Source organism: Pezoporus wallicus, unplaced genomic scaffold (genome assembly GCF_028554395.1).
Source record: "Pezoporus wallicus isolate ANWC-B61680 ecotype Strahan unplaced genomic scaffold, APGP_CSIRO_Pwel_v1 contig_8088, whole genome shotgun sequence".
Lineage (NCBI taxonomy): Eukaryota > Metazoa > Chordata > Aves > Psittaciformes > Psittacidae > Pezoporus > Pezoporus wallicus.
In genome coordinates, this window is record NW_026642341.1 from 164,283 (window position 1) to 185,803 (window position 21,521).

General features: G+C 58.0%; 2 protein-coding genes across 2 annotated transcripts; one reads left to right on the plus strand and one right to left on the minus strand.

Annotated features, from left to right (window-relative positions):
* On the plus strand, window positions 1–8,368 carry LOC130609697 (phosphatidate phosphatase LPIN3-like). Its single transcript, XM_057428915.1, is given in 21 exon segments — window positions 1–201; window positions 444–539; window positions 1,416–1,474; window positions 1,476–1,643; window positions 1,821–1,906; window positions 1,909–1,927; window positions 2,556–2,676; window positions 2,828–3,227; window positions 4,052–4,130; window positions 4,235–4,377; window positions 4,454–4,547; window positions 4,759–4,828; window positions 5,070–5,162; window positions 5,587–5,648; window positions 5,915–6,041; window positions 6,277–6,425; window positions 6,587–6,673; window positions 7,122–7,274; window positions 7,515–7,626; window positions 7,719–7,822; window positions 7,946–8,368. Coding segments are annotated over 21 exon segments (2,559 nt in total). The 5' UTR covers window positions 1–9; the 3' UTR covers window positions 8,091–8,368.
* Window positions 8,369–11,122: 2,754 nt separating this feature from the next.
* EMILIN3 (elastin microfibril interfacer 3) lies at window positions 11,123–20,509 on the minus strand. The gene is made up of 4 exons (XM_057428932.1): window positions 20,318–20,509; window positions 16,043–16,165; window positions 14,091–14,338; window positions 11,123–13,557 (listed from the first exon to the last, which is right to left on the minus strand). Exons 1-4 carry the CDS (start codon window positions 20,491–20,493, stop codon window positions 11,663–11,665), a joined length of 2,442 nt encoding a protein of 813 aa, XP_057284915.1. The 5' UTR covers window positions 20,494–20,509; the 3' UTR covers window positions 11,123–11,662.
* Between the last annotated feature and the right edge of the window lie 1,012 nt (window positions 20,510–21,521).

Consider the following 21,521-nt stretch of genomic DNA (forward strand, 5'->3'; position numbering starts at 1 on the left):
TCTCAAACCATGAACTACGTGGGGCAGCTTGCTGAGACCGTCTTTGTCACGGTGCAGGAGCTGTACCGGGGCCTGAACCCCACCACACTGACGGGCTGCATCGACGTGGTGGTGGTGAGGCAGCCCGATAACTCCTTCCAGTGCTCCCCATTCCACGTGCGCTTCAGGAAGCTGGGCCTGCTGCGCTCCAGGGAGAAGGTGGTGAGTGGTGTCTGCCCCGGGACTGGGCTTCTGCTCACCCAGTATCTCCCATAACCCGGGGGTTATGTGGGTTATGCGTTTGAGGGGAATGGGAGCCCCGCTCAAAGCGGGGCTTGCCAGTGTTTGGAGGGGAGCCTGGCTGGCTGTTAGGCCCATCAGCAATCCCAACCCATCTGCTCACTTGGGAAATGCCTTCCTGCTCACTGATGGGTGACAGACAGGCTGCTTCTGCCCCTTGCTAGGTCGACATTGAAATCAATGGGGAGCCTGTAGACCTGCACATGAAGCTGGGTGACAATGGAGAGGCTTTCTTTGTCCAGGAGTCAGAGGAGAGTGAGGCTGGTGATGAAGAGCTGCTGCTGGTATGTGTCCTGCTGTGACCACCTGGAAGTGCAGGGTTGAGGTGGAAGGAGCAGCTTTGGATTGCTCCTCTTCCCTAGGGTAACTGCATTATCCCACTGATGCTCTGTGTGTCCAGACAGGTTCCTACGCAAAGGACATTGCAGGCAGTGTGGTGGATCTGAACAGTGGAGCGCCCTGAGGGCCTGAGTATCTGAATCTTAGTCTGGTCTCCATCAATGGGCATGGCTGCTGGCCAACCAGGCAGACACCTCGGATCTTGGCCTCTTGGGGATCTTGTGACAGGGATGGGAGGAAGCCAGAGGCTGTGGCAGGCTGCCCACTCCACTGGGAAGCAGGATGAGACTGGCTGTGGCTTCCAGAGCTCTTGGCAGCTCCCTCCCATGCGGACTTGTGGTCGCTGCTGGCTTGGGCTGGGTTTGAGAGCAGGGAGAGGGCTCTAGAGCTGAATCCCAGCTGCAGTCTTTGTAATTCTGGTCCTGTGGTGCCATCTCCTGCCTGCCTCTCCTTGCCCATGTTAAAGATGTCTTCAGCACGTGGCTGGATACCCCAAGTTGTTTGTGGCTTGGGTTTCGGTTTGTGGCTTGGGTGTTTTGTGTGTCAACCATGGTACCATCCCCGTCCCCCCCTCCCAGTTGTACATACAGAACGTTTCCTTTCAGGTCTAGCCACAAACCCACCCCCAAATTGAGAGCTCCATAGAATTATCTAGGTTGGAAAAGGCCTTTAAGGTCACCAAGTCCAACCATGATGTTGGTTGTGCTGGTGGAACACGTTGCATAGGCAAGAGCCGTGAGCGGCCAGGCTGGGAAGCAGGGTGCTGGTGCTGATGGGCTCTCCCATCCCTGCTGCAGGGCAGCATCCCTTCCCACCTCTGCACGTCACCCATCCCCATGGAGCAGAGCCTGGAGGAGGGATCCTCATGGACAGGAGGACACCAGCACTGAAGTGACCTTGCACAAGAGGAGGCGACACAGGAGAAAGCCCAGGAGGAAGGAAGGGTCAGAATCACTGTTAGAAGGCTGCGAGGAGACCAGAAGTGGAATGTCCATGGAGGAGCCATGTGAGCTGCCAGCCCCAAGGTGATCATCACTTGCTGGTGCCCGGCAGAACTGAAACATGAAGAAAGTGTTTCCAAGTTGGACCCAGACTCCTGTGGAGCAGAAAGCCAGTGGAAATGGGAAGTTGGGGGTTGCCAGCTTTCCAGGAGAGACCTGGTGCCTGTGAGCAGCATCACGGACTTCTTTCCCTCTTTGCAGTGATTCAGTGTATTTCTCCTTTGCTGATCTCCCTGAAGAAGGAACCATGTCACTGCAGTCCCTGGAGATGCACCCTTACTCTGATGGGAGCTGGCCTCTGTGGACAGGTAATGGGCAGAGCCAAGTCACCTTGGCTTTGGTGACAGCAGGGCACCAAAAGGGACTTGAGAGCGGCAGGAGAGGGGGCCCCTTATGGTGTGGCTAGAAGAAAGCTGAGAGCCCCCAAGTGACACTTCTGGCCATGGTCACAGACACAAGGGGCCTGTGTGTACAGGGCTTTGCTGCTGACCTGCATAGCACTGCTTCCTCGGACCTCAGCTTAAGGAGTCACAGCCTGGTTTGTGTTGGAAGGGATCTTAGAGCTCCTCCAGCTCCAACCCCTGCCACGGGCAGGGACCCCTTCCACTAGAGCAGCTTGCTCCAAGCCCCTGTGTCCAACCTGCCCTTGAGCACTGCCAGGGATGGGGCAGCCACAGCTTCTCTGGGCACCCTGTGCCAGCGCCTCAGCACCCTCACAGGGAAGAGCTTCTGCCTAAGAGCTCATCTCAGTCTCCCCTGTTTCAGTTTGAACCCGTTAGGGTTCAACCCACAGGACTGCTCATTTGTGACAGCCTCAGGGCAGAAGTGACTCTATAGGAAAGCAGCCTTACAGGGCTCTTGGCCCTCAACGTCCTTGCAGTGAAAGCATAGGGCTGTAGAGTAGATGAGGTCTCACATTGCCTTTTCTTCTTGCAGCCCCCCCATGAGCCATCCGTCCTCTCCTAGAAGCGATTCTGAGCTGGAGATCAGACCCCAGGAGAGCTTCCCTCTGGGGACTGAGTCCCACATGCAGTGGACCTGGGGAAGGCTCCCTCAGGTGAGTCCCTGCTCTCGCCCTTGTCCAGCAGCCGGTGGCAGGGCTGCAGAGAGTGGAGGAGGCTGTGACCAGGCAGCCTTGGAGGTGTCCTCTAAGCAGGACTGATGCTTTGGTCAACTTCCCGTCCTCAAACCTGTTCTTCTTTCCTTAGGTGAATAGATCCGAACGGGTTGAACCAGCCAAGTCCACCAAGAGCATTGCTACTGCAGAAACCACAATCTCTGTGGCACTGGCCCCAGAGGATGAGGTAACCCATCTTGTTGCCACCTCTGAAGGTCTGGGAGCAGATCTGTGCCCAGCAGGACCTCAGGCCATACCCCATTCTGCTGCTGTGTCTGTTATGGAGCCAACACCTGCACCACGGCATGGGAACAGCTTCCCCAAGGAGCAGGATGTCCCCAGGGCTGTGAGGGCAGAGACCTTGTTGGACATCCCCTTGCCCCCACGGGCGGGAGGCAGGAGCGTGGTGCCCGAAGTTCAGCCAGATGCTGCTGTGGGGCAGGTGAACTTGGAGTGCCCTGAGCCCCATCTGGGAAGCCAGAGGAGACAAGGTGGGTGGTGAGGGGGTGACTGGTGCTGCTGGGAGCCTGCGGGTGGACCTGACCTGAATGGAGGGCTGGGGTCTTCACTCAGTGTAACTTCCCCAGCACTGGGCACTCAAGGTGTGCTGTGTGTGCTTTGCCCTCTCCTTGTGCTGCCAGCTCCTATGTTTTGAAGAGACATTCGTCAGCTCCCCTCCTTTCAGTGGATCCCCAGGAAGGTTTCTTGCCTTATTTCCTGAGGTTCATGCTTGGATGCCTCTGCTTTTTGCATGTTTGGAAGATTTCTCAGCAGTGTAGACCATACCTTAACTTGAAGTGCCCAGCAGCACCTGGCTGGGCTTGTGTCTTCATCCCAACCCTGCCAAGCAAGGTGGAAAATCACACAGAGCAAAGGATGATTCCCTTGACAGTGTATTTAAGGAATTTTATCCTTGTTTCCTGTTCTAACCAACCTCACTCTTCCAGGCAGCATAATTTGAGAATGAAATTGTCTCCCTGAAGAAGAGACACTTGGGATTCCTCACTGGACAAAGAGGGACATCACAAAGCATTATCTTGCATGGTGCTAACTTCAAACAGCACCTCCATGTTGTCACAGCAGATCATAGGCAGGAGTCTGCCCTGTCCTTTGTGTCCTCTTGGCAAGTGGTCTCATGTCAGTGCAGGTGTCTTGTGGTACTTCTGTTGCTGTTGATTTAAGGCAGCTTTTCCAATAAGAAATGAGATGCTCTCTTTAAATGATGTACAAATGTGCTGTTAGCTTCCTTGATAGGTGGTAAGGTGGTTGGAAAGGAGTTTCAGCTAAGCTCTCTCCCTTCTGTCTGTGCCTCGAGGAGCCATCAGCATTCCCCCCGTGGCTCCTAGTGAGTTTTACCCGGCTGAGGAGCAGGCAGCTCGCTGTCTCCCCAGGAGGTGAGGGCTGTCCCTGGTGGCAGAGCTCAGACCCTGAGCAGTGCCCCTGCAGCAGGGGTGTCCAAAGCTGTTGCCGGTGCTGCCATTGTTTTGCTCTCTTGCAGTGACCCAGAGCTCAGTTCAAAGCCCGTGGCAGCCCCCAGCAGCGCTGTTTGTGCCCAGCTGCCCCTCCATGTGCCTGCTGAGAGCCCCGCGGCCGCCCTGTCCCGGTGCGGAGGGCTGGGGGGCAGCAGGCAGCTCTCTCACGGTAGGTGGGAGCAGAGGGGGGACCTGCTGCCCCCATGTTGTGCACCAGTGGTGTGACACAGCCTCTGTCCCGCCAGGGAAGTTCATGGAGCGTGTGGTCTCCTACCAGCAGTTTGCTGAGAACCCGGGGCTCATCAATGACCCGAACCTGGTGATACTGCTCAACAAGGAGTGAGTGCCTCTCGTTTCCTGCTGCTTCATCCCGACACCACCAGCGCGATCCCTACAGAAACACTCCAGCAGGAGTGGGACTCCATCCCAGACAGTGGTTATATCACAGTAGTTGTGGCAAGGGACCCTCTGGCCACACTGCAGGGTGGTGATCTGGAAACGGCCCTTGCTCCAGGAGTGGTGATGTTTCCACCCCTCTTGCTTCTTCCAGGTATTACAACTGGGCAGTGGCTGCTCCCATGGTCCTGTCCCTGCAGGCTTTCCAGAGGAACATTCCTGAGGTCAGTGGCACAATCCATTTACTGGCCATGCTTTTCGGCAGGGCTTGAATTGTTGTAGTGGGGCTGCAAGAAGCCAAGCTGCCCATGTGGGGCTTTGTGGGCAGAGCTGATCATTCCTCGAGTCCAGCAAACCCTGAAGTCTGTCCTTCAGAGGGACCTCCAGGTGTCTTTTAGGGTGGTCTTGGCCTGTTGGCAGCTGAGCCTCCCTGGGCTGAGGGCTGCCTTCATCCCCTGTTCACAGAGCACCGTTGACCAGCTGGTGAAGGAAAAGATGCCCAGGAAAGGCAGCAGGTGGTGGCTCTCCTGGAGGAGGAGAGAATTCTCATTGGAGGAGGTGTGTTTGAGCAGTGGCTGTGGTGCCCATGTCCCAGGGGAGGAGCGCAGCAGGGTCCTGGGCATGGCCTGAGGCTGGGTACCAGGGCAGCCAGACCTCTTGGCAAGGTGGCTTGTGAAGGTTGCTGCTGTCCCCTCGGGTCTGTTAATGGCTGGGCAGCAGGACAGTGCCTGGTAATGTGGTGGCATGGACCTTGTGATGGTGCCACGTGCCCTTCATGCCGCAGCCCACCCGCCATATGTGTGTGCTGGTCTCCCTGTGCAGCCACAGCACCAGGTTGTGGCTCTTCCATGGAGCAGTGTCCTCATGAAGTCAAGGGGATTCATTGCCACCTCTTCCCTGGTATCGCTGCTCCAAGTGGCAGTAAAGCAAGGCAGCTCCTGCGCTTGGCACGGGGGTGCTCATGACACCACTCTGCCTGCAGGAGCAGCTGAGGCCAGGGAAAGCCAATGTGGGGATGCTGCAGCCTGTCTCTGCTCAGCAGAGGTGAGTGCCTCCACCCCAAGTTGCCTTTAGGAGTCTCTGCATGCTGCTGGTCTCTTCTCCTCCTAAATGACCAGATATTCCCATGTCTGTAGCTTGTGTGAGGGCAGAAAGCTCTGTTAAGGCTCTGGCTGACCCTGGTCCAACCAAGCTCCTCCATGGCTACTTCCTGGGTGGGTTGTCCTGGGCATGCTCCAGATCTCTCCTGGTGCTCACAGGGAAAGCTGTGGTCTGCAGAGTGAAGCCACCATGCTCTTCCCTTTGTATAGGCAGGAAGAGGGGTCATCCTGTGATGAAGAGCCCCTGTGCCCCGGGGACATATTAGCAATGGATGCTCCTGAACAGAAATCTCTGCCAACCTACAAGAAATCCCTGCGGCTGTCCTCTGAGCAAATAGTATGTACTCCACTGCTCCTTCAGTGCTTGTGTGGTGGGGTGAGACAACCCTCAGACAGGGATTTCTCTACTCCCGACTCGTGTTTTTATAGGGCACCCATGTATTTTGCTGTGGGTGGCTACCCTGCAGAGGTTTAAGGTCTCTGGTCTGTCTGGGTGGCAGTCTGGCCCATGACAAGCCTTGGGCTGGCATGAACCCGTGCTGAAGTACTGCTTTGTTCCTCCTGCGCCCCAGGGAAGGCTGAACCTGCAGGATGGCCCTAACGAGGTGGCGTTCAGCGTGACAACCCAGTACCAGGGCACGTGCCGCTGTGAGGCCACCATCTACCTGTGGAACTGGGACGACAAGGTGGTGATCTCTGACATCGATGGCACCATCACCAAGTAAAGGGCTCTCCTCTCCCCACACATCCCTGCTCCTGATGTTAGGGAACATGTCCTTGCTAGGCTTGTGCGTGCAGCCAGGAGAGACCACAGACCTGTCCTGGTGGGGATGGGTACCCCACCGGCTTGGATCAGCCTAACCTGGTCTCATTCCCTTCTAGGTCAGATGCTCTTGGGCACATTTTGCCGCATCTGGGAAAGGACTGGACTCACCATGGGATTGCTAAGCTCTTCCATAAAATCCACCTGTAGGTGTTGGATCAGGTGAAGCCAGGGAGAAGCGGGAGGATGGTGAAGGAGAGGCTGGGTGGAGATGGAGCGGTTTGGGTTGAAAGGTCCTTAAAGCCCTTCCAGCTCCACCCCTGCCGTGGGCACGGGCACCTTCCGTGGGCTGCAGGAGCTGCGCCCGCACGCGGCGGACCCCAGCCCGAGTCCCCTCGGCCGTGGCCGCTAGGAGGCACTGTGGGCCCGCGGGTGGGGACCCGCCATGGGCAGGAGCCCTGGGGCCGAGCCGTGAGGCAGGCGGGGACCGGGCTCGGGCCGGGTCCCTGTAGGGTCGCGCTGTGCCTGAAGCCGCCCGCTGCTGAAGGGGTGAGCGGGGTCGGGCTGAACAGGTTGGACCTCCTCGTGTTCGGAGGCGCAGGAGGCTGCCCTGCCCGAGGGCACGGCTCCGAGGGCTCCCTGCTCTCCCTCTAGGAATGGCTACAAGTTCCTTTACTGCTCAGCCCGAGCCATCGGCATGGCGCACATCACCAAAGGCTACCTCAAATGGGTCAACGAGCAGGGCTGTGCGCTCCCCAAGGGCCCCATCCTGCTCGCCCCCAGCAGCCTCTTCTCTGCCTTCCGCAGGTACCACATCCTGTCCTGCCAGCCCTGCATCCCATGTCCCTGGGGATGTCACCCCTTACCCCAGGTTGATGCTGAGGGATGTCACTGCCTTGAACTGTTTCTGCCCTCCCTGAGCTGCCTGGGAAGCTCCTCATGCACAAAGCCTCTCTTGCCCTTCCCATCACTTGTCTGGCCCCGGGCAGCCTGGCTGCCTCCAGTCCTGAGCAGCTGATGCCAACTGACCTCTGCTCTGTGCTTCAGGGAGGTGATTGAGAAGAAGCCGGAGGCGTTCAAGATCGCCTGCTTGAAGGGCATCCAGAACCTGTTTGCCACCCAGCCGCCCTTCTATGCGGCTTTTGGGAACAGAGCCAACGTGAGCGGGTCTCGTGGGGAGAAGGGAGGGCTGGGGCTGGGGCAGTGGTGCCTTCCTGCAGCTCTCATGCCTCGCTGGCCTGCCTTGGGCAGGATGTCTATGCTTACAAGCAGGTTGGCCTGCCAGGGAGCCGCATATTCACAGTCAACCCCAAGGGAGAGCTGATCCAGGAGCTCGCAAAGAACCACAAGTCAACGTAAGCAGTGGGCCTGGTCCTCGGCATCTTTGGGTTAACCTGGCTTTAGCCCTGAGAAGCATCTTCTGGGGTAGAAAACAAAGCCCCAGTGACCTCAATGCAACTTCTCTCTTGCCCCCCTAGGTACGAGCGGCTGTCGGAGCTGGTGGAGCTCATCTTCCCTCCTCTGGGCCAGAGCGGGAGCATGGCTCTGGTGTGCCCAGAGTACAGCCACTTTGCCTACTGGAGACCCCCACTGCCTGCTGTTGACTTGGATGCCTTCTCCTGACCTTGTTGCCTGTGGAGACCTGACCCAGGGCTCTCCTGTGCATCCTCTGCCAGGATGGGATGCTCCAGATGCCTCTGCTCATCCCTGCTTGCTGCTCAGGCACTTTGCACTTCTCGCAGGGGTCATGTTCTGCACTAGAAACACCCAATAGGGGCCCAGAGAGCTCTGACTCTACACAACCTGCATTTACTAAAATTAAACTCCTGTAAGCTGGGTCCCTGCTTAATGTTCTTAACACCTTTAAAGCCTGGCTCTTCATTAAAAGTGGTGGTGGGTCACTCACTGTCTTATTGAGTATAACTTGCTATCTCCAGTATGACCAGTGTTCCCACCAATCCAACTACCTGCAGATTGAACGCTGGTGAAGTGAAGCTGTCTCGTGGCTTAACAGCTTGTTAAGGTGGCTGGAAGCTGTTTGGGGTTTGGGTGTTCTTCAGTACTAGCAATTACCCTGTGCTGCCTCTTGTGTGCTGTAGCCCTGTGCATGGAGGTGGGAGCCAGGCTCTGTGACCTTCTACAGCTGCGGCTGAGTTTGTGTCCTCTGACCTGCCAGGAGCATCATCCTGGTGGAGATGAGGGCAGGACCTGCTCCAGCTTCCTTGGCCTGTGGAGCCAGGGCACTAGAAAAGGATTTTTCTTTCTTTTCCCTCTTCTGCCTTCAGGTACTGGTGCAGACCTGATTTCCTACAGAAAGCAAAGCCTGGCTTTACGTGCGTGGGGTGAATCTCCTGATGCAGTCTCCTGCTAGGGCAGGAGCTTGTTCCTGTGCCCTGAAGTGGAGCATTCAAGGAATGCTTGGCTGCCTTAAAGTGGGTTTGGGTGGGACACAACCAGCCTGTACTGGGTGAGGGACCTGTCCAAGCATGGTGCCCTGCTCTGGGAGCTCTCAGCTGTGACTGCATAAACTGACCCAGCCTGGCCATCCCCGTTCTTTATCACTGGTGTGAGTGTAAATCTACTCTGCCTGCCCTGTGGTGCAGCTCTGCTCTCCTGCAAGCCCCACACATCACTGTGATCTGCAAACCTCAGCAAGAAATACTTTATTTTTGTCTTTTCCAGTACAAACACATTTTCAGCTTTAAAAATCTGAACAAATGTACAAAGTTTTAAACACAATAAAACACAGCCTTCTACCAGCATCACTTGGCAACTGCCTCGGAGCACTGCCTGTGCAAGGACAGCCCCATGAGCACCATCTCCTTTCCTCTCTGCAAGCAAAACCACAATAAAAATGCCCTATTTTTAGGAAGTTCCTTCACTTTTTAAACACGAATAGCTGAGAACTGCAATACAAACTGTCCATAGCTTCAAGTGACTCGTCAGGTATAGTCCAAATATAGCACCATTTTCCGGAAGGTCAGACTTCTTCCTTGTCCTGGGTTTGTTATGGCCAGTCCTGGCCTCTCTCTGCTGGAGGCAGCCAATGCTGTTGAGCTGCTCTGCCCCAGCCCTGGGAAGGGGGAGCCTGGCCCTTGGCTTGCCCTTCTCTTTGGTTGTTCTCTTTGCAGTCTGTTTTCTCCCTGTTGTGAGAGGATGGGGATGGGGCTTGGGCAGGGTTAGGGTTAATCCAGTGGGATGAGGGTTGGCTTGAGCCTCCTTCCTGGACTGGGGAAAAAGCCTTGGGTTTTGTTGTCCACAAGCAGGTTGTGCAGGATGCCCAAAGGCAGCTGGAAGCTGCCCCTTTGCTGGAGAAGTGTTCGGTAGCTGCAGCACGGCTCCAAATCAGCCAAGCCCAGAGCACCAGGAGTGGATTCAGGTGCTCGGAGCATCTGGCAGCGTTCTGAGCTGGTGGGGATAAGTGAGCGGTGGGAGACCAGGTCCCCTCTCCATCTCACACAGCTCGACCATGATCCCTTGGCAGGAGAAAGAGCTTCTACCGCATCAGGGTAACACGATGTGGCCACAGTGATCCCCGCTGCCCTCGCCAGCCTGGAAGCATCTGATCCAGGGAGTTCATCCAGTTTCTATGGAGGAGAAAAGGCATCCAGATAAATCTCTGCTTTGTGCTGATCAGAGCACAGAGCTGCTCCTTTATCGGGTGGTGCAGCCTGGAGAGGCGGATGAGCACCGGGTGGAAGCTGAAGGCCAAGCTGGTGTGGAAGGGTCCATGAGCTGCAGTGCTGAGCTGATAGAAAATCATGTTCCTCTGCTATAAAGTGCCAGAGCTGGTCAGAGGGAGGCTCTTTCATTTCGTCTTCATCCTTTCTGGTAGTGAAGTCCATGTTGGCTGAACACCAGGGGACATCCACACCTCTTCCTGGGAGAGGTGGCTTTTGTGAGCCCCAGCCACACAGTCCAGGCTCCTGCTCCATAGGGCAAGGCTGGAGTTGCTCGGGAACATGTTCAGTGTTTTCCAGCCTGCCTGTTTGTGGCAAAAACAGCCAAGCTGGCTGTGTAAATCACGTCTTCATCCCCAGGCTGAGCTGAGGTCTCAAGATGTCTTCTCAAGGGTACCCTGCTCCGCACTGGTGCGGGTCCCGAGGGCTGCTGGCATCCCAGTGAGCTCAGAGGAACATGAGAGGATGCAGACTCCTGCTCTGCACAGACAGAGCCTCACACTCAGCCCCTGGAGCTGCTGCAGCTCTCCTGCCCTGCCACGAGATGGGGAAAACCATGTTCACAGTTTCAGTGATAAAACAGGAGAGAAGCAGAGCTGGAGGACAGGACTGCTCCGTGCCCAGCTCCTGCAGGGGTTTGTGGACACATGTCTCCTGAGGGAAGACACAGGTTTTCCATAACCCTTCGTATCAGCCCCAGGTGTAAGCAGTGAGCAGAGCACAGTGGGATTGCGGGACATGGATATCCTGAGGGACAGGTTTTAGCTGCTCAATTGGTTCTTCAAAATACAGCAAGGGACATGTGGACAGCAAGAGGAGACTGTAATCAGATGAGAACCGTAGCAAGTGATTGTTCAAAAATATACATACACATACCGTACATCTATATATGCGTGTGTTTTCCGAAGGCAGATCCTCACATGCTCCGTAAGGAGCATGCACAGTGTAGATGGATTTATGGCACGCAAGGTGGGCTGCTGTCTCAGAAGGGGAAAGCAGCTCCCAGGGGATGTGTGGGCACATGTGTTCTCTGAGATCCATAATTCCTGTGGTGAGTTTTGCTCCCTGTAAGGAGCCCTGGCTCTGCTCAGTCCCTTCATTAAGATGCAGGTGGTCTTCAGGTCAGAGAACCTCTATTCCTCAGCTGGTAACTACAGGGGTTTAGTCTTCAAGAAGTGGTAAATCCACACAAACAAAATAAACATCCTCCCCTTTCTGCTTCCTGCTTCCTCCTGAATTGTCCTTCTGGGGTCATCAGCCCAGGAGCCAAAGCAATGCCCCAGCCAGAGCAGTGATGCTGCTGCACCAGGGTCAGGGCTGGCGGGTACCAATGGGCACATTATGGAGGAGTGGGGCAGACAGGATTAAAAATAAAGGGGTTGTAGCAGCTTTTAATTTATCTTTTAATTTAAAAACATATCCCAAGAGCTGTCGTCACGTTGGAGCAAGTCTGTGTGATGGAAGTTAATCCCGTCCTTCACAGGGAGGAGAAGGAAGAAGCACGTGGCAACGCAGCTAATGCTGCTTCCCCTGCGCCTGCTCTTCCAAGTGGCCAACCTGCTCAGCCAGCTCGGAGACCTTGGCCTGGCAGTCCATCAGGTTGTCCTTCAGTCCCGTTATTTCCTGAGAGTGGGCAGCCAGAGTCCCGTTCATGTGGTCCATGTAGTCCCACAGGCTGCCCGTGTGTTTCTCCAGTTCATCCCTGACGCCATCCAGGCTTCCCGTGATGGCTCCCAGCCTGCCACAGGTGCTCTCCACCCGGGCCACCCGGTCATCAAAGTGAGCAATCTCCTTCTGCAGGTCACGGGCCACGTTCTTGCAGGAGCTCAGGTCGTTGATGATCCTGGCTTTGAGTCGCTCCAGGTCTCCCTTGAGGTTGAGGACGCGTCGGTTGCTGAAGAACAGTTGGGAGCCTTGGTCATTGACTTTCTCCTGGATGGAGTGGACCTCATCCTCAATCTTCCGCTCGTGCTCATCCAGGGAGGAATTGACGTGTGTCACGGTGTCCGAGTACTGGGAGACGGAGTCCTTGAGCCCCGTCAGGGACTTGCTCACGGTGTTCAGGTTGATCTTCAGCAGGGTGATCTCCCCTTGCAAAGCCCCCGATGCTTCCTCCTCGATCCGCCGCTGGATCTCCAGGATGGTGGCGTTCAGCTTGCGCAGGAGGTCGTAGTTGCTGTCCATGCGCAGGAGCAGGTCCTGGTTCTTGTTCTGGCAGTCCTCGATCTCGGTGCGGAAGGTCTCCACGTCTTTGGAGGCGGAGCTGCAGCCCAGGGAACAAGTGCTCTCCAGCGTGACGAGGCGATTCTGCAGCACCTCCAGTGCCTCGTCTGTCTGTTTCCTCATGCTGGCGAGCTCCCCCTCCAGCACGGGCACCACCGCACCGTCCATTCCCATGGGAGAGCTCACATTGTTCAGCTCCCCCACGATGGTCATGAACCTGTCCTCCAGGGTCTGCACTTTGTCGTCAAAGGCAGTCCTCATACCGTCCACCTCTGCCATCACTGTGCCTCTCATGCTGTCCTCTATACCAGAACAGCAGCTCCCTGTTTCTCTCTCTGTAGCATTGAGTCTGGCTTCCAGGTCTTCAAAGCGCCCTTCAAAAAGGTTCCCTAGGGTGACAGTGGAGATTTCTCCATCCAGCCGGGAGTGCAAGTTCTTCTGGGACTCGGAGATGCTGTGGAGGCCTTTCTCAAGGATGTTCATGCGATCGGTGAGGTAGTCCAGGTTGCTGCAGCAGCTTTCCACCACTGTCAGCCCTTGGATCTGGGTCTCCAGCTGGGAGATCTCTTTCTTGATCTCGAGCTCCTTCCCGTCCAGCGTCTGCTGCAGCCGCAGGTTGGCAGCTTTCTCCTCCTCGCACTGCTGCCGCACCTCCTGGATCCGGAAATCACACGTGCTCTGGAGCTTGCCCAGCTTCTTCTCGAAGCCGTCGAGCAGCTCCCCGCGCAGGTTGCTCAGCCTCGTGTCCACGTACTCCTCCAGCAGGTCGATGGAGGTGAGGGGCGAGGGCCGGGCTGACTCCAGCAGATGCTTGATCTGCCCGTCATGGTCCAGCACCATGCCGCGCACCTCCTGCAGCAGATCCGCCTTGGTCTTCAGCACGTCGCTCACCTCCGCCACCTTGGTCAGGATGTCCCCCACGGGAGGGAACGCGGCGATGTCGGCTCTGTCCGCCGCATCCACCAGGCCGTCGGGAATGATGCCGAAGCCCACCGAGGAGTCCGGTGTGCCAGGGCTGTTCATCAGCGAGCCGATCATCCTGGTGGTGTCCTCCTGGATGGCGAGGCGCAGGCGGTCGCCCAGCCCGCTCACCATGGTGTGCAGGCTGTCGTAGGACTGCGAAAGGCGCCTCACCTCCTCCTCCAGCCGATCCAGGCGGTCCCCGAAGAGCCCCGGCAGCTTCCTGCCTGCACAGGGAAAGGAACAGAGACAGTCAGGGCTGGTGTTCCTTCAACTTCCCTCCTTGGCTACCTCCTAGATGAGAGTCCTTTCCCATACTAACATTAGCTCCTGCATCCCTCTCAGTGCCATGCTAGAGAGCTATCAGCCCACCCTTCCTCTTTTTCTCTACATCTCTTCTTAAGCTGATCAGGAAACCCTCTTCCTCCTTGGGATCAAACCCTCTGTTCAACAGCAGGTGATGAGAGCAGCCTGGGGGAGCTTTGTCTTGAGACACACTCTGTTGACCCCAAAAATTAATGGGAAATGCTTTAAAGCAATGAGGGAAATTTTGCAGCTGCACATTTTGAAACAAATGACATTTAAGAAGCAAGTGATCCTCGAAGCAATCAGTGCCAGATCTCGGATCAGAGAGCACGTCATCCACTGATGGTTTGCCTAATTCATGTCCTGTGCTGGAACAGCACAGACAGAACCAGGAGGTGTGAGAGCATGCGGTGGCGTGGTAACCTGGCGATGTGAAGCAGGAGCGAGATCTCACCATAGTGACTCTTCTTTGAGCCTGGAAACAGGTCAGGGTGGCTTTTGGGATAGGGAGGAAGCCCGGGGATTGGAAACATCTTCTGCCCAGGAGGCACCTTGGGGCTGGGCTGCTGGGGCAGGAGGCCAGGTTGGTCCGTGGGGCTGTCGTGGCACCCTTCTCCCATGAAGCCGGGGCAGCACCTCCAGGCCAGCTCAGTCACTGTCTTGTACCCAATCTTGTATTTGGGCCTGAAGAAGGTGCGGTACCTTTCCAGGAGATTTGACCAAGAGAGAAATCAGTTTAGAGAAGCAACCTCAATGTCAAGCAATAGAGAAGAGGGGGGTCATGGTTCCTGTTGGGTGCAGTGGAAAGCCTAGCTGAGACCCTTGTCCTGCACCTGCAGACCATGACCCACCTCCTCCAAGAGCTCTTGCTACACCATAGGTCAGTGTAGCAGCGCAGTGCCTGGCCAGGGGCACAGCTCATCACACCACAACGACAGAATCTGTGCCCACCCTCTCCAGGAGTGGACCACGAGGTCTGACAGCACATGGCGAGAGAACAGTCCTCCCCAGCAGGCTGGCAACGCAGACAGACCAGCCTGAGAACCAGCCCGGGGTGAGGAGGGACTGTCTGAGCAGAGCTGTTAGTCCTGAACCTGTGGATTCTGGTGAGGTGCTTTGCTTGGAATTGGTTTTAACCTCAGACCCCCGTTGTTTGGAAAATCACAAATGTTTTTATTGCTTTGATCTCTGGCCCCATAGATGACCACTGTGACAGATGACACAGTCTGGCCCAAGAGAGCACAAGATTGTAGATTCCCGGACTGGTTTGTGCCAACACAAAACTCAAAGCTCCTCCAGTTCCAACCCTTGCCACGGGCAGGGATCCCTTCCACTAGAGCAGCTTGCTCCAAGCCCCTGTGTCCAACCTGGCCTTGAACACTGCCAGGGATGGGGCAGCCACAGCTTCTCTGGGCACCCTGTGCCAGCGCCTCAGCACCCTCCCAGGGAAGAGCTTCTGCCTAAGAGCTCATCTCAGTCTCCCCTCTGGCAGGTTCAAGCCATTCCCCTTGGCCTGTCCCTACATCCCTTGTCCCAAGCCCCTCTCCAGGTTTCCTGCAGCCCCTTCAGGCACTGGAGCTGCTCTCAGGTCTCCCCTTCAGGAGCCTTCTCTTGTCCAGGCTGACCCAGCCCAGCTCTCTCAGCCTGGCTCCAGAGCAGAGCTGCTCCAGCCCTCGCAGCATCTCCGTGGCCTCCTCATGTGCACACTGAAGCCAGGTCATGGGGAGCTTCTCCTCACCCAGCACCCCCAAGTCCTTCTCCTCAGGGCTGGGATGAAATGATTTGTGAGCCGATGCCCCAAGTGTGTGGAAGAGACATTTCCCTCTCATGTGTGATGCAGCATCTGAGGCTGTGCAGAAAACTCAGCTGTGGGTCCAGAAAACACCCTGTTTTCACCCCAGTTTTGTTTGAAGGGCTGGAGGGGCCAAGCAGCAGACACTGCAGAGATGGGAGCTGCTTTGGGGATCTCCTTCACAGGTACCAGCAACTGCAGGATGTCCTCAAGTCCCCAGATGCTGCTTAAACACTTGTGATGGGAAGAAGGGACTTTCAAAGCTCACCCAGTCCAACCCCCTGCAATGAGCACAGGGACATCTTCAGCTAGATCAGAGTGCCCAGAACCACATCCAGCCTGGCCTGGAATGGCTGCAGGGATGCACCTCACCAGCTTCCCATGGCTTCCTGATTTACTTCTGATAAGGGACAGATCTCCCTGCCTCTCCTGACAGATCCCATCCTGCTTCCTCCCAGCACCCCTGCCCTGCACTGACTGCCTCAGCCAGGAAAAGCCCTTCAGCTCCTTTCGCTGTGCTCTGAAGAGCAGGGTTCATGGTCAGATGGGTGGCACCCGAGGAGAGCTGTGGCCTGGTGGGAAGGGAGCCATGCTCCAGGGTCCCCCATACTCACAGCACTTTCCCTGGGCACTTGGGTCCCCAGCTGCACTTGTGGTACTCAGCCTTGATGTAGCTCTCGGCGCCGTCCTGCAGCACGCACGTCACATTGCGCTGCACCACGTAGGCACAGTAGCTCCTGTGGGGAAGCCCAGGGAGACACCATCAGCCTGGCACACAGCAGCACCCGGCTGTGCCACCCATCCCAGGCAGCTCTGCGTGACCCTGCTGCTGGACCCCCCAGCCCAGCCCACACACTGGGAACAGGGACAGCAGAGGGGCCTGGGGAGAGCAGGGAGTGGGGATGGAACAGGGTCCCCAGTGCCAGCCTGCTGCTGGGTGCCTGGGCTGGCTTTTGAACTGGGTCCCAGCACCCAGCTCCAAGCCTCCCTGGAGCCGGCACTGCCCAATCCCACCAGCCCCCGTGGTTCCATCCCCAGCAACGCGGAGGAGCTTCTTCCTCAGCCCTTGGGGGCCCAGGCACCTCTCCTCTGGGTTAAGGGGTGCAGCTGTGTTGGTGCTGGAAGCAGGCTGAGCACCCTCACCTCTGAGGTGCTGCTCTGCATGGGAGGCTGGGTGCTGAGGGCAGCTGCTGCTCTCACAGTCTTGGCCACGTTGCTACCAGTGCACAGGTCACCCAGAGCCTCAGAGCTGGGCTGTGCTGGGCACATCATGGCCTGGGAGGACACAACAGAACCCCACCTGCAGCAGAGGTTATGGGAACAGCATGCCAGAAACAGCTCCAGCAGCATCTGGCAGGGGCGATCTGTCCTTCTGGGGTGCTGCCAGCCCAGGAGCCTTTGGACCTTGCTGTGGGTACTGTCACACTGGGCCGTGTGTGATGCTACAGTGAGCACAGGAAGAGGAGGTGGGGGCTGGCTGCTCTGTGGGGCTGCAGCAACGCACCTCCCTCCACCAGGGAGGCAGGAACAAACCAGGCTCCAAGTGGGATGGAGGCTGGGAACTTCCTCAGATCCCTTGGGTGGAGCGGAGTCTCTTCCCTCTTGCCATGGAGCAGCCAGCTCCATGCACACTGAACTCTCCAGAGCCAAGCAGCAGACCCAGGCGCTGAGGATGAGGTGGCTGGGAGGAAGGCTGCGTGGGAAGGGTGCAGGAGCGCTGGTGGGACAGATGGAGCTAGAAGCTGCTTCAGCTGAAGGCAGCGCTGCTGCAGGAGCAGATGGACGTGGCCCACAGGGGCAGAGACAGCAGGGATGTGAGGTGAGGGAGGGATTAAGGCCACAGGGACGTGGCAGACGGCAGAGCGGGAGGAGAGGCGGCTGCAGGCACACAGAGCGGGGCTCAGGCAGGAGCAGATGGGCCGGCGCGGGGTGCTCAGTGACGCGGGAGGACCCGGCTCCCTCTGCGGTCAGTGCGGCTCAGCCGGGAAGCAGCTGCAGCTCCCTGGCATCACCATGGCACGGCCTGGGAGCAGCCCTGGGACCGACCAGAGGAAGGAGCTGCAGGGCCGCAGCGCAGCTCTCACGGGCTTAGCAGGACGATGGCGCAGCGGCACTGAGACACCTCTGCCAGGTAGAGGTGAGGGGAGGGACCAGGACAACCGCGACAGAGCAGAGCTGCCTGGGGTGAAGGACTGAGGTGCCCCCTGCCTGGGGGAGCGAGTGTGCACGTGTGTGTGTGTGTGCGCGTGTGGATGTGCACGTGTGTGTGAGTGCATGTGTGTGTGTGTGTGCACGTGTGTGTGAGTGTGCGTGTGTGTGAGTGCATGTGTGTGTGTGTGCGTGTGGATGTGCACGTGTGTGTGAGTGCATGTGTGTGTGTGTGTGTGTGTGTGTGTGTATGTGCACGTGTGTGTGAGTGCACATGTGTGTGTGCATGTGGATGTGCATGTGTGTGTGAGTGCACGTGTGTGTGTGTGTGAGTGCACGTGTGTGTGTGAGTGCACGTGTGTGTGTGCGTGTGGATGTGCACGTGTGTGTGAGTGTACGTGTGTGTGTGTGTGCATGTGGATGTGCACGTGTGTGTGAGTGCACGTGTGTGTGTGTGTGCATGTGTGTGTGTGTGTGCATGTGGATGTGCACGTGTGTGTGTGTGTGCGTGTGGATGTGCACGTGTGTGTGAGTGCACGTGTGTGTGTGCATGTGGATGTGCACGTGTGTGTGAGTGCACGTGTGTGTGTGTGCATGTGGATGTGCACGTGTGTGTGAGTGCATGTGTGTGTGTGTAAATGTGGATGTGCACGTGTGTGTGAGTGCATGTGTGTGTGTGCATGTGGATGTGCACGTGTGTGTGTGTGTGCATGTGGATGTCCACGTGTGTGTGCGTGTGGATGTGCACGTGTGTGTGTGTGCATATGGATGTGCACGTGTGTGTGTGTGCATGTGGATGTGCATGTGTGTGTGTGCGTATGGATGTGCATGTGTGTGTGTGTGCATATGGATGTGGATGTGCACGTGTGTGTGTGCATATGGATGTGCACGTGTGTGTGTGCATGTGGATGTGCACATGTGTGTGAATGCATGTGGATGTGCACGTGTGTGTGTGTGCGTATGGATGTGCACGTGTGTGTGCATATGGATGTGCACGTGTGTGTGTGCATGTGGATGTGCACGTGTGTGTGTGTGTGTATGGATGTGCACGTGTGTGTGTGTGTGCATGTGGCTGTGCACAAGTGTGTGTGCACACGGGGGGGGGTGTGTGTGCAGCCCTCCCACCATCACCCTCTGGGGACAGAGCAGCAGGGCTCTGGCTCATCTTGAGTGCCGAAAGAGGTGAAGCAGAGCCAAGCAATGATGGCAAACATGTGAAGACAAAGTACAGCCCCTGCCCATGCCAAGACCCACCATAAGCCCTCCATTGCCCCCAGTCAGGCTCCTCTGGCTCCTCTGCCTGTTGGAGCTCCCTCCATGAAGCAGCAAGGTGTGAGCAGGCTTATCCTCCCTCCAACACCCGGCTCTCTCTGCTACCTCCCAGCAGGGACCCCCCATCCCACACCCGCAGTGCATCCCCCTGGGAGCAGCACCAGCACCTCTGCCCCAGCCCTTGCTGAGGGCCGTCTTTGCTCCCCTGGGATGGGCACTCCTGGCATTCCCAGCCTGCCCAGATGCAGGGGAGAGGCTGCCAGGCTCAGAGCGTGTGCAGGGATCCGTGCTGCTCCCGGCACTTCCAAAAGTGAGTCATTTATCTGAGCACGGGGCCACAGAGAGCACAGGCGATCCACTTTTCTGAGCTGGAGGGAAGGGAGATCATGTGTGAGTGTGCATGTGGAAACTTAGAATCACTGTCTATCCAGAGATCCAGGACCCGCTCACAGACTGTAAACCCCTTCTGCAAGTAAGCTGGTAGCCTACATGGGCAGACCTACTGGCCGCTGCTGATGAACACTGCCTACCTGCGGCTACTTGGGGAGGGTGGTTCTGGCTCTCTCTCCCCCTCAGAAGCCCCTTTCCCTCTCACCCACCTGAGCTGCAGTTTTATAGCTCCAGCCCGATGCTTTAGGAGTGAGCAGCTGGAAAATGTTACGGGGTTTAGAAAGCTCCTGCTGGCACTGCCAGTATTGTTCGTCTCAATGTTACTTTATTCATTTCAGCTTGTTCATAACACCACATCCTCCCCTTCCCAAAGCAGCCCTGCAGAAACGGTTCTAGCGAACAAGGGGGGTGGGAAGTGTTCTCCGCAACCCCCCCCCCCCCACCCCGTAACAGCCCTTTTGCAATTGAATGGAAAAAGCCTATAGTGAGTGTATAAAGCCCACATTCCTCCTCTGCTGAGTTTTCCAGGTTACTTAAAAACCTATTTGATCTCCACTGAATCTGTGCTTTATAAGCAAATGAGCAAATTCCCTCCAAACCAATCCGTGTTTCCATGCGGAGGTCTGAGCACAGCCACCCCCCCGCGCATCCCCCCCATGCCCATCATGTCCTGCAGAACAGGTACACGCACCTACCCCCGTTAACACACACGGGCACCCCCCTGTCCCCCGCAGGACCGCAGCGCACCCGACCTCCCCCCCCGCACACGGTCCGCCCCGTCCAGCGCTGAGCCCCCCCCGTCCTGCCCTGCCCACCTGCCCCCGGCACCGGGACGGGGACCGCTCCCCAGCAAGGGCTGCCCTCGGGGGCCGCTGCCCACTGCCGGTACCGCGGGTGCGATACCCACCGCGGATGCTGCTGCTGACCCCAGAGGCGCTGCCGGTCCCCGGTGCCCACCGTCCGTGCCCGGTACGGGATGCTCAACGAGCCCCGCCGGTACCCAGGGCCGAGGCCGCCTCCCGGTACGCGCCGGGTCCGTTGCGCGGCCGCGGCCGGGGACGCGCAAGGCGATCGCTTACTTGTGCTTGCCTACGGGCTTGCCGGGGCCGAGCTGCGGGCTGGAGCCGGCCGTGTAGAGGCTGTACCTGCCGCCGTAGGGCAGGGGGGCCGCGGGCGGGTAGAAGGCACCTTTGGCGTCGGAGAGGGCCAGCAGCGTCCACAGCGAGAGGCAGAGCAGAGCCCCGCGGCGGCGCATGGTCCCGGGCCCGGCGGCGGCGGAGCGGGACGGGGCGGCCGCTGCGGAGGGGACCGGAGCGCCGCCCGCTGCGCCCTGCCCTGCCCTGCCCGGCCCGGCCCGGCCCTGCCCGGCGGCACACGGGGCTCCGCAGCACGACCGACCCCTTTTGTAAGGCGGCGGCGGCGGGGCGGGCCGCGCTCCTCCTCCCGCCCTCCCGCAGCCGCCGACCCCCGGCCCCGCGGGAGGGCAGACAAAGCGCAGCCCCCCCGGAACCCTCCCGCGCAGCCCCGGGGCTGGAGCGCGACCGGAGGGGCCCGGGGGGCTGCGGCACCCCCGAGCCGTGCCGGAGCTGCCCCTTCCCCGCTCCCCCCAGGACGGGCCCTCGTCCCCCCCCAGCCCCTTCCCGACTCTGCCTCACTCACGGGAGCAGAAAGGCAGCAGGGACCTTGGCTGTGCCCCTTCGGCGTGTTTGGCCCGCGGCGACGTGTGCTGCTGCAGACCCGCAGCTCGATCGCTTGGCCTGATGGAACCGCATCACCAAGGTCCCAGCAAACCCGGCATCTGCGGTTTGCAGGGAGGGGAAGTGGGAAGCGGGAAGCGATGCTGGCTTGGAGCTTGCATCAGCCCTCCCCAGTACATCTGGGCTTTGGTGACAGGCTCCAGGAGGGACAAGGGAATCCCTCGTGTTTCCCTACAGAGCGATGGATCTCCCACAGACACCAGCACTTCTTCCTTGGGAAGGCAGGTTCGGGTCTCCTGCCCCTCCTGTGTGCTGCATCCTGCCTGTGCCCACAGCAGCGTGTGCTGGGTGCTGAGCACCATGCCCTGCCCCAACAGCACTCCCCAGGCACCACAGCACTGACCACAGCAGTGTAAGACCCTTTGTGTGAGCCACGGGGAGCCTTTGCTCTTGGGCAAGGGGGAGAGGACCCTCCCCAAGGGGCACTGGGCAGTTTGGGATGGGGGTAACATCCCTCCTGCTACACGGCAAGGTCAGCTCACAGCCCTGCAGCGGTGAGGCCCTGCAGAAGCAGAGCCAGGGCTGA

Bases quoted from the DNA above. Each gene is read 5' to 3' on its own strand.
- EMILIN3 (XM_057428932.1), bottom strand. From the start codon at position 20,493: ATGCGCCGCCGCGGGGCTCTGCTCTGCCTCTCGCTGTGGACGCTGCTG. The intron at 16,166-20,317 runs GTAAGCGATCGC...GCTTCCCCACAG, and splicing joins AAGCCCGTAGGCAAGCACAA to GAGCTACTGTGCCTACGTGG. The intron at 13,558-14,090 runs GTGAGATCTCGC...TTCCCTGTGCAG, and splicing joins CTCAAAGAAGAGTCACTATG to GCAGGAAGCTGCCGGGGCTC.